Source organism: Thermobia domestica, chromosome 10 (genome assembly GCF_964235325.1).
Source record: "Thermobia domestica chromosome 10, izTheDome1.hap1.1, whole genome shotgun sequence".
Classification (NCBI taxonomy): Eukaryota; Metazoa; Arthropoda; class Insecta; order Zygentoma; family Lepismatidae; genus Thermobia; species Thermobia domestica.
In genome coordinates, this window is record NC_137463.1 from 155,473,268 (window position 1) to 155,485,904 (window position 12,637).

At 35.7% G+C, this 12,637-nt stretch overlaps 1 protein-coding gene across 5 annotated transcripts in view; it reads right to left on the reverse strand.

Annotated features, from left to right (window-relative positions):
* The window catches only part of LOC145662786 (Ig-like and fibronectin type-III domain-containing protein 2), a 1,216,055-nt gene that overhangs the window by 222,879 nt on the left and 980,539 nt on the right, over positions 1-12,637 (reverse strand). For all 5 annotated transcript variants that reach the window (XM_081728668.1, XM_081728663.1, XM_081728665.1 and 2 more), the window contains 4 exons: positions 9,805-10,025; positions 7,305-7,511; positions 4,562-5,232; positions 322-494 (listed from right to left, as the gene is read on the reverse strand). In XM_081728668.1, the coding sequence (XP_081584794.1) occupies positions 322-494; positions 4,562-5,232; positions 7,305-7,511; positions 9,805-10,025 (1,272 nt within the window). The remainder of the gene's footprint in view (positions 1-321; positions 495-4,561; positions 5,233-7,304; positions 7,512-9,804; positions 10,026-12,637) is intronic.

The following is a 12,637-nucleotide window of genomic DNA, read 5'->3' on the forward strand; positions in this document are numbered from 1 at the left end:
GGTTCTCCCGTTTCCTCCCATTTTCTTCATTCCACCATTTCATTCATTACTCATCATCACCGTCTCCTTTAGCCTAACCGGCATAACCGTGGGACGTAAAACTCAAAGATTTCATTTCCTTTTTACAATGTGCAAAACATTCGTACGTTTCCACTGTTAATTTTTGTTATGAGGTTTCTAGGTCAGAAACTTACATCAATGACATTCATAATATTTGAGACTAGGCAGTGTTGTGCTTAAATTTGTTTGCCATGTTGTATTTTTCAATAACAGGCCATTAATTTCTGTTATAATGATGTCTAAGTGAAAGAATAAACTTACATTATCAAGTTTTAGCACTGTTTCGTGCATAGATGTGTTGTCAACTTTCTGGTAATAAGCAATGTAATCAGTTACGTTACTATCACTTGGTGCTTCCCACACTAATGTTACAGTGGAGTCAGTAACTGAAGTTGCGTGTAGCTCTGATATTGGTCCTGGTAACATTCCTGTACCTGTAAAGAATAATTGTATTTTAAGGACGAATCAAGAAATAGCGGTGTCATCATACTTTATTAAACACAGATTTTCTATAATAAAATAAATAAACTGACTTAAGACAATTGTTTACTGTGAATAGAATTTGAGTTGTTTAAACTTAAGACTCGGCTTGAGACTTCTTTTTATGAAATCAGTTGACACATATTTAATTTCTAAAACTAGAAACCATACGTTCCTTGGCACATGATTCATATCCGTATATTTATTTATTTAACAAAATTACTCTTTCTTCATCAAGGCAATGATTACTCCGTACCTACAGATATATCGTGGCCACGGCATTAGCATGACGGTGAAAACTGCTACAAACGTTACTGTTGACTCTGCCTACAAGCAAAAGAACTTTCAACAAGATTCTACTTCGAATGAAATACGGTTGTCATCTGTGGTTTCCTTCCCTGAGGCTACGACTAACAGGTAGAAAAAGAAAGATAAAGTTCATACGGGTTTTCTTGAAATTTGGAAACCTTAGACAGATAGCTGAAGACGTAATTACGAACTTTCTAGCAATGAAGAAAATATTTATGGCAAAAGAAGTCAATGTACTAAAACTATGAAATCTTCAGAAGCCTAACCATGAACATACAATATGTGACAAGTAGACTATCAATTTCATTTTACAATTTACATTATTGATCTTGACAAGCATACAAAGTAGCTATGTACTTGTTTGATATGTTTTATAGGGTAAGATGGACTACTTATAGATTATAATAAGTGTAAATATTCTCATAGTGCATCTCTTTGTACTCATTTCAATCGCAGTAAAATACGATTATAAATATCATGTTCAACAGCTTGAACAAATTAATTAATATAGTGAAGTGTATCATTTCGATATTTTCACTTAAAATTATCTTCGAGGTCAATAGTGTTATTTCCATATCACACTGATGGCAAAACTTAAAGACGAGACAGATAAAATAGCAAAATATTGTGTAGACGATGGAAACGAATGGAAGTTCAAAAGCATACTTTCAGAGGTCTCCCATACCTGCACAGGGAACATAACCTGACATCAGCATGACCAGCGTAGCGGCGACTGATCTGTCCTCTCAACACGGACGAGATAGCAGTAGTGGTTCGTGGTCTGTAGAAGCACCGGTTGCAATGTTGCAATATCAAAGATATGTAGGTACGCGCAAGTGTTTTCCCTTCCCCCAGCATTCTTGAGTCTTATCCAAAACATATTCAGGAAATATGAAGAGGAAAGTCCTTTCAAGCTCTATTTGTATATTTATTGATTAATGTATTCTCTAATATTAGTTTAATATAAGCTATTTCCTTTTTTTCAAACAACCACTATCAATGTACGTTTATACACTATTTATATACAAAACTTCTTCACTCATCTCATTGAACAAGAGATAAATCGAATATATAGCATGTGCTGTAAGCCATGAATGATATCGTTAACCCGAAAAAAAGAAAAAGCAAGAAATTGCATATATTCATGCACGCAGATAAACAAAATTATTTAATTAAGTAAACTATGCATTATTTTCAAATGGAAGATCTTTCTTCGTTCTTTTCGAGCTTCAAGTTTTTCTATGACTTCATTGAAATCTGAAATGCTGCTCGAAAAGTTTTTCTGAATAGAAAGCATCGCTACCGCAAATATTTTCTGCTTATTTTCTTTAGGGTACAGAAACATCTCTCTCCTCCGACAATATGCACTTTGTTAGCATTTCTTTGTATGAATATAAAGGACAAAGAGTCCATTTTCAGTAACCACGTATTTTTGTCTGCTGTTCTACTATAAAGCATGAAATCTAAGATTTTTCCTCCGAAAATAAAATAAAAAATAGTTTAACATTCCAGCAATTTAGGCTAAAGAAGACAGATGAGTATTGAAAGTGAATGATTTAAGATTAATTTTTATGCTCTCCGCCGGAAATCGAACACGGGATCATAAGAACGAAATACATAGAACTAGGAATTAAACCAGTGGTAAAACATTTTCTGCTTCGAGACTCGATCGCCCCCCCCCCCAGTATAGGATATTGTTTTATTTTAAAAATAAAATCTATAACAAGAATTTTCACCTTTGTATTATAAATGTAAAATAAAACCTATTGACTTCGAACGACCGCCCTCCCCCAAACATTCAGCCTGGATCCGCCCCTGCTACCACCAGACGCGTGTTTTTTCATTGCGTGTTTCTGTTTTGTGAATAAATTCTTTCTTCCAAGCGTCTATATCTCACCCACTCTAACAATTGAGTCAAGCGCTGCCAAGTGGAGGAATTCGTAACTATTACACAAGCTGACTATATACCAGTGGCAGAAAAAGGTGCAACTGGAAGGGAGCAATACGGGAGGATAGCAGCGACTCAGGAATAAATCCACTTCTTCATGTTAAGAGATAGGAGCTCGCTGCCATATGCTCGATGTTACTGCTTCCAGTGGAAACGCTCACTGCAACTGGAAATGTAAATCACTCTCTTTCTTTCAGTTTTTTTATTGAATGTTTTTAGAAATGCATCAATACTGTTTTGTGCTCAAGAGCAAAGGTTTATTTTTTTACTGATACACTACTTTAATACCTAAAAATATCTTTAGTATTAAAAAATCCGGTTGCACAATTATGCAACATATAGTACCAGCCGCCGCTGCGAGATAGCAGGTGTGCCAGTCAGAAACATATTAAGATGCATTATGGTGGTGTTACTTACAATATGGCCATGGCCAGGAGATAACATTTAGGTGACTTTATACGAGGAAGAATTGAGGGAAACTGGAAGAAGAATGAAGTGTGATAAATGTCATTCAAGATTTTGTATTGTCCACAACACTGTTTCACATGAGAAACATTCCAAACAACAGGTAATGTTATGCGGAGAAGAGGTGGTGGTCGACAACGGTCAACTACTACAGCAGAAGACAACCCTTATATTGTGCAACAACTAAGAAGGAAACGACAGCAGGTACAATTGCAAATACATATAAAAGAATTGCAAATTGCCTAATTATAGAGTAACAATGTCACGTCGATTGCAGTGATATCAAGATCATGGGCCACGTTCTCTTCTCCAATGAGAACAGATTGAGTCTGAGTAGCGATTCTGGGCGTACACTCATCTGGCGAGAGGTGGAAACGCATAATGAACCCAGAAACACTGTCGAACATGATCATTTCGGTGTTCGGTGTTCTTATGTGGGGAGGCATAATGTTGGATGAGCATGCTACTTCCTAATTTTAGAACGTGGCACACTCACCAGTCAACGTTATTGTTAATACTGTACTCCTCCACGTGGTCTTTTCATAGATGCAGTCGGTCTCATCTTCTACTTTGTGGATGATAATGCGCTACCGTATCAAACAGCGCAGGTTGCAGAACTCTTGGAATGAGAGGATATTCAGCGAATGGATTGGCCTGCCTGTTTCTGCTACTTAAGTCCAATTGAGTACGTTTAGGACGTTTTAAGAAGAAGTCCAGCAGTTGCCAACAGCACTGGTGGAGTAATGGAACTGTATATCATAAAATCTCATTACGACCCTTACAAACAGCATGAGAGAGTGTTGATGAGAATATATCACCGTCTGTGATGATTTGTAATGTCAAGAGAAATGACGAGTCGCAGTGCTTTCAGTGTAAGTTATTGTCTATGTACGAATTATTCCTTTAATCACGTATTTCTTTCTGTTTCTTGTATTATACTGTAGCATACTTTCTATGTAGGGTACGGTTTCACCGATCAATGCCTTTTGGGGCCGACACAGTATTCAAAATTTACTTTTATCCTTCAGGTTTACACACCAGTGTAAAATGTCAACATTAAAAATTATGATTGCAAAAATGTATACATTATATTTTTAAATTAAATCCTGGTAATATTTGATTTCATCGTGTAAATTTTAGAAACATTATATATATAAAAGCTATTTTAATTGAATATTTGAAAGATAATGTATGTATTGAGTCTATTTCATAATCTCTAAAAATAGCAATTAGTAAGTTAGAACGTAAATTACAAGTAATCTTCTTGTTTCTTTATACTCTGTACTTACGCGTACTTACCTTCTTCAAAGCATTGAACAATGTTCCCAATGAAAGGTATACATGATGTTGCAGTAGCGATTAGAGTATCTACAATAACTCCAGAGCAAAGGCTGAGGCATGATGGAGGAACTCCTCGTCTTTGGCAGCAACCTTGGTGATTTCTTCCGCCGGCACCACACTTCAATAACTTATGAAATTCAACACCGCAAACAACGGCTAAATTTTTTATATCACTCATACTTGCATCATATGAGCATAACGGAAGGCACACTTCACTAAGATCAGCCTCAACACAACATGAAGTCACATTATAATATTTAGATTCTTCTATTTTCTCCTCAACTAATTTACTAAGAGTTCGAAATACTACACGAGCTGATGGTTCTCCTACTCCATGCTCATTAACTGCTTCAACGTAAAATTCGTATTCTGTATTACTATATAATTTTTCCAGTATATATGGTGGATTTACTCTCTGAATTGTTTTGTACTCATTGTCATACGTCGCTATAATACGGTAATGGATATTATAATGCGATACCGTATCACCGAGCGTTTTAGGTGTACTCCAATGTAAAATAGCGAAATCATAATCAATATTTGACACACGCACTTCCAATGGTGCACTTGGTAATACTCCATATCCTTGCAGCAAGCAATTCGTATAATCTTTCATATACTTCAAGCACCTAGAAGACAAAAGTTTAAAGGTATAAAGGATACATTTTAGGATAACTGTTGAAAAAACGTCAAATATGTAAATTCGCATAATACTAAGCTATTTTAATACTTCTGCAGTTTTCTTTTGACAATTTGTAGCAGTACAGCCGTTTGAGAATGGAATATCAGCAGTCTGTTGTGGATACAAATATCAAAAGAAAGAAAATAAATGGTAGGGATCCTAATATGGTGCTGATGGGACATCTCAACATGGTGTACCAGATATTCAGTCTACACGAGTTCTCATATTAATAGCACACTTGATCAACCTGAGTGGACAGAGAAACAGCAGCCCATATAGAAACTGAACGTTTCGGGTATGGTTTCCTATGCTAGCTGTAGATTTTGACATAGATAGACAATGTTTTTACCGAAGTCTCGCTGGTGGTCTGGTATCATTCTACCACACCGCATGCGTGTTCGATAGGGTTTAAATCCGTACAGCTACCGGGCCAACGCAGAACATATATATCAAATAAATTGCACTGGGATGCCGTGGTAATATCGTGAAGTAAATTGTCTTAGTGGAAAATTGGGCCCCACAAAGTATACAAATAAGACAACGTCAAAAATACATCCATTGCTCACACTCTCCTAAATAAAGGCCAGAAGTAATTGGGAAGCACCGCATATCATTCCCTTTAATATCAGAATGCAAGGTGTGGCTGGTTTCTGTGTCGAGGGTGCGAAAACATATGGTATTTTTACGTCAACCAGAACTTTTACTAACATGTTCATTAACGCGCACGGTCATTTTTGTTTGAGATACAGAGACGACTCTCTTTGACAAATATTATCTCCTTTCATTCGTCTTGTCAGTACTGTCTCTCCCAATGCCATCGAAGGAGTGCTCTGCAATAGCATGTGTCAAGGGGTAATTAAGAAAGAGGAACACGGGAAAGTACTTGCTTTCAACAATCTTTTGTTTAGTTTTTGTATGCTTGCATGGCATGGCATACCACAGTGGCTCGATCACCATCATGTTAGTTAGGGCGTCCCGCATTATCCGTCTATCCAGTCCGCTTTGTTGCGTCGCGTGTTACTACTAAACACATTTGCATTATACTACTGATTGCTACTGAATCATTTCTAACCTCGCGAATTTAAATTATGTGAAACAACTAGCGACGTTGCAACTCTACTATGCGTTAAGCTAGAAGTGACATAATTGCACAATACGTAGCTGCTGGCATCAAGTTTACATACACACTGTGGTTCACACTTAACTACACTCGTCATATTGCCCGATGACGTTCAAATTACTAGTATCATGCTCTGTACAGACAGTATAATAGACGTTTCCTCTGCTGTAGTGTAGCCTCAAGTTGTAATTTTCCTTCGATTTAGACTAATTTTATATACCTGTACACAGTCATATACGTGTGTGCTGACAATACTATCGCTAAACTTCGTAAACTTATGCTGCGATGCTTTATATAAGATGAATACAGCAAATTCTGATGCTATGAACATGAGACGTAAAATTATTCTTTTATTGTTATAACTCCCTAAAGCTCAAGAAAGCAAATTTTGAAGTGTTCTAGCTTCCTTACTATTAATCATGGCTAAGAAATTTTATACAAATTAATATAAATTTTATATCTGAACATGTATATTTGTTTCTAATGAATCGTTGGAGAAAGGCGTGGAATTTAGTATGTGGGGTTTTCTGATACACAAATTACAAATGTCTTATTATTTGCACGGATGGTGAAATTCCACCCGGAAGAGTTATCTTGCATGCATCTATATATTACTAGTACGATTCCTACCCAGTTGTAAACATGCTGAAAGTATATGCGTTTAAGATATTTTCCATTTTCTTCTATTTCGAAAAGTTGTTTCTCTATTACTTCACAAAAATCTCTATAACTTCACCTTGAAGGATTGCGAGAATTAAGCATTATTTCTTTTTCAATCACTGGGCTTGAAGTTATAAAATTGTCTCATATAAAGATACGTATTCTTAAAAATTAGCTCAAATATAAACGGTACACACACTATGTAAATTTATTACATAAAAATGAAATGTAGAACTTACTTGAAGTAATTGAAGTCAATCTGTGTAATATTTCCAACACATAGTTCTTGACATAGAGCTGGTAGTCCACGGGCCTGGCAACATGCAGTATGATCTATTCCATTAGTTAAGCAGCTGAATGTTTCTGCTGCCCAAGGAGCACATATCATTAGATCTGTGACTTCTGTAATATCACTTTGTGTAGGATCACATAACCTGTCCACACACCTTGGAGAAATGAAAGAAAATGTATAAACTTTTATACTCTATTCAGTTTAAGACATACATTATAGTACCAAATCAACAACATTTTTAGTAAAGATCAATGCAATAAATACAATATATTTCAACTGAAATATTTTAGATGAGGAAAATATATGTGAATCGTCAAATGAAGAAAGGAAGTAAAAATGATGGGATGATAGACTAACTCTATTGAAAGACCAGTGCACATATTGTTCCAAACTTCATTCTCTATATTGGCTTGGAACTGAATTCCTATCACCACAGGAATACTACATGAATACTCTAAAAAACATTATCTTAAAGATTTCTTAAATAACTATTTGAAATGAGTTCAAAATAATTTGAATGTTAGCACTATCATATCATTATACGTATACATACGGAAACGAAAAGAGAAGATTGTTTCGCCCTAATTAAACAAGAGAGGGAAAATTCACTCAACCATGTTCACGTGATTTAATTCCATCGGAAGACCCGCGGCTTGAACGTGTCTGCAGGAAGACGACTGTTCTAAGCAACCCACTGCTTGCTGAAAAACAATACTGTTTGGGGCCGTCCTCATATTACGTAAAGCTATTTTTGACCAATTTTTATCCCCTCTCTCCCCCTTGTCACATTTCGTAAAGCAAGGCCGAATCCCTCCATCTTTGTTACGTAACACTTTTTGATTGATGTTTTTTCACTAATTTTGCTTATTTTGTGGGTTGTTACAACAAAAAATATTTTTAATGGTAGAACTTTTTATTACAAAACGCTTGTATTCTGAATATATTTGTAGTGTTTTTCACCAACAAATCAAACTATTAGAAAATTACAGTAACGTAATAATATTTTAACCCCATAAGGTTTTCTAATTAACCAGTTTTAATTTTTCGAACTTGCATACTGTTGTTTTCCCAAGGAGATCGCACCTATCCTTTTAGGTCACCGATGATTGGAAAGGAGGAAGTACTGCTGGAAAATGCAAGCAAAATAGGATCTAAAAATAACTGACATCAACCTCATTTTCCAGGATCCAGGATGCTTCCAGATTTTAAGTTCGCCAGTGTCGACGATGCGAAGAAATTCTATTGATTTGAAGTGGCTGTACACGTGAAGCAGCAGGAACATGTTGGAGAACAAGATTTCGATTTGGACTTTGGACTTCAGTTTATCACTTTTTAAATTCTTCTTATCCTAAATCAGTGCCAGAATCCGAATAAATTCAATTTCACCAGAAGTAATACTCAAATCCATCTGTACAAAAAATTCAGTACGAGATTAATACTCCACGAATTAGGTTTTTAATATCTTATTTTGCTGTAAATCGTGAATCGTTTCGTCGTAGAAAATATTATTTCATGAAAAAGAGTTCCTTCTGTTTCACATGCGGAACCCATTAGAAGAATTGAGTTGGGTAATGATTCAAATCTAAAGTTTTAAATAAGATCCTCAGCAAGCGATACGAGTGGGAACGCAAGGGCATATTCAAACGGTGTTGATCACTAACAAACGGTGTTGATCACTAACTCCAGAAAAGCGTGTGCCGTAAATGCAATGCTGCGATAGCCATAAAACGGAGTTTTATTGTATTATAATACACGAAGTGTTCGACACCAGTCATGCTGGTGCCTAGTAGAGTCTTTGTATCCCTTCTGCATGATTCAATTTATATAGGCTATATATTCACAATTTCCGAAAACAATAGAAATATTTTTTTTTTACAAAAAATAAAAGAACTGAATAAAATTATTTGTTTAAAATATTGCATATGAACCTGAGAATAAAAATAAAAATTAGAGCAAAAAAATACGTTACGTAACAAAGGAGGTAACCCCCCTCCTTCCCCTTTTCACACTTCGTAACGCAAGACCAGACTCCCTCCTCTCTTTGCCGCGTTACGTAATATGAAGGCGATCCCTTTACGACACTAAGCTTAGTGCTTTCTGATAGAGAAAGGGAAGATTTATATTTGTCAATCGAAGCGAGACAGAGACTGCATGAAGTCTCATCTCATCACTATCTCTAAGCTTTGTATCACGATATTTTAACGAAAACGTTCAACACGGATTATTCAAAGTTCTCAGCACTTTTAAGTGCATAATTAATCACTTTCTCCAATTCAAGAGCTCGCACGTCATGTTGAAAAACGTATATACTACGTAAACCGTGACAGGGTTCTGAGCCCTTCAGAATGAAAAAAAAAAAAAAATATTAAAACTTACCAACACGAAGGACAAGGCTGAATGATAAACTTAACCTTCACTACTTACAAATTGATTACACTAATACTTACGTCATATGGTTAATTCCCTTCTTCTGACAACAACCTTTGATATCTGGTAACTTCGGGACATCAGCAACAACAGGTTTCACCATTCCTGGAGATAACGTAAGTGTTCTAATCTTATATGACGGCAAACTACTTCCATGTATGTTGAAAGATGTTACAGAAATTTCATACATACTGAACGAATCTAGGTTGTTTATTATTGTGCTGTTCAAATCACTATTGACCTGGAAAAATAAAAAGAAATATCACAGTTACTTCACTACCTGCAATACTGAATTTGATTCTATTACCATTGAGCTATGAATAAATAAAGGCATGCATTTTAGTATTATTTAAAAATAATGTTTAGGTTGTTAAATGTCCTAATTTTGTTTTTGCACAATTATATCCACTAACAAATTGGTTTTGAAACTTATTTTTCTCTGGAAATTGTTTCCTTTGATTTGTTTAATGTTATAAAATTCGTTATGACAATATTCATTGTTTCTCATTAGTAATATTAGTAGTGATACTAAACCATGTTGAACTACCGTTAGTACTAACTATACTTGGCATCGAATACATATGAATGCTATGTATTGATTATGAAACATATAACCAAAAGTAGCGATAAAATATTCGATAAATTTCCATAAATAATTTAGCAAAATCTTATACTAAACAAAACATTATTTTAGGATGCATTGCTAAGGGAAACGTAGTCTATACTAAGCAATCATGTGTCAGGGGAAATGTTGCGTTTGACGTTAATAAATAATTACGACACGCAACTGACTCGTCATACGTTCATTTCAGAGTGAAATTGTGGTAAGAAAGGATTGTTGATTGATCATTCATTGATCATTGTGAAAAACGAAATAGTTATGAATGCTTTGTGTTTTAAAGGTCCTGAATTAGGTCTAATAAAAATAATTTTAAATGGTATGCGCCATCGAATGGTGAGTTCTTACATTTCATCTACGAGGAAACGAAAATTAGAAATGTCCGAACGGTAGTGTAACGACACATAATCAGTTAGATTATTTTAAATAATGATGGTCAGGTAAAACTAAACAAAATGTCACTTTGTCCAAGCAAGATTGCTAGAAGAGAGATTTTAAAGTAACGTATATTATTCATCCCCTGTACAATATGAATGTATATATTTGTAACTTCACTCAAGTACAATGACAATGCTAGAAACAATGTTCATAGTAGTGGACTGTAAGGCTTGATTCGTACACCACATGAATGCAACCAAATATAAATTCACTGTATTTAATGATTACAACTTCAATTTGCACACAATAATAATACACAAGAATAAACATGTTCACAAGGTCCTTAGTTGTAAATGATTTTGATAGGATGGCTTATTGTTTATGTTATGTTATATGATTTTCGACCATGATATATGGTCCACCAAAACTTCATGTTCTTGCTGCCTCCACACTCACACACTATTCACCAAAAAATAGAAAAGCGTTAAGCCACTTGAACACTGTTGCCAGCTAAAGGCACACACACTGTTAAATACACAAATAATCCCAAACATACTCCCCCCTGTTGGTCAGCTAAGGTCTGACCAAATAAAACAAATGATACATATAAAAAACGAAACAAACACAAAACTTGAAGAACTGTACTTATTTTTAGATTACCCAAATCTCAATTCTAATCCTTGTTATATGGTAATGCAACTAGTTTCTTGATGGAACGTTTATATGTTCCAGTTGTAGTACGAACCGTCACTACACGAACTAAGAAATCCTTTCCTGGGAACACTTTTTCAATGATGCCCAATTTCCACTGCAATGCAGGAACGTTGTCTTCAATCAGCAAAACTACATCTCCGACCTTGAGATTGTGTTGCGGTGAAGTTGTCTTAGAGCGTTGTTGAAGACCATGTAAATAATCTCGGGACCATCTCTTCCAAATGTGTTGTTTTAGTTGTTGTATCTTCTGCCAACGAGATAAGCGGTTGTATGGTAGATCGGTGAGGTTAGGCTCTGGTAAAGCTGTAAGTGCTTCTCCAATTAAAAAATGTCCAGGGGTGAGAACACTGATGTCGTTAGGCTCACTTGATAGCACTGTAAGTGGTCGAGAGTTGAGACAGGCCTCAATCTGTGTGAGTAATGTTGCAAACTCTTCATATGTTAACACTGCACCCTTTGTAATACGAACTAGATGGTATTTCATTGATTTTATACCGGCTTCCCATAGTCCTCCAAAATGCGGCGAATTTGGTGGTATGAAGTGCCACTGAATTCCTTCGGTCGATGTAAAATCATGAACTTGAGAACTAAAAGGATCTGATGAAAACAGCTGATACAATTCTTTCAATTCGTTGTTGGCTCCAACGAAATTTGTGCCATTGTCGCTGTATATATTGAGACATCTTCCTCGTCTGGCTATGAATCTGCGTAAAGCTGCTATGAATGACTGCGCACTAAGATCTGTTACCAATTCCAGATGTATAGCCTTGGTGGATAAACAAACAAATAATGCAACATATGCCTTACGTACAGATCTATTTCTAACTGCTCCTGATTTTATGTAAAACGCTCCCGCGTAGTCCACGCCTACGTTTAGGAATGGTCTGGCTTGCTGCACACGAGCTGCTGGCAACTGTCCCATAAGTTGTTTTGAACCACTGGCCTTTAACTTGAAACATGTGAAGCAATGATGGATCACTTGTTTTACTACCTGTTTGCACCTGATGATCCAATATTTCTGGCGTAGTGATGATATTAATAATTGGGGTCAAGCATGAAGTAATCTTAAGTGTTCTGCTTCAACTATAAGTTTTGTTAAGTGTTGGTTTGAAGGCAGAACTATTTGATGTTTGGCGTCAAAC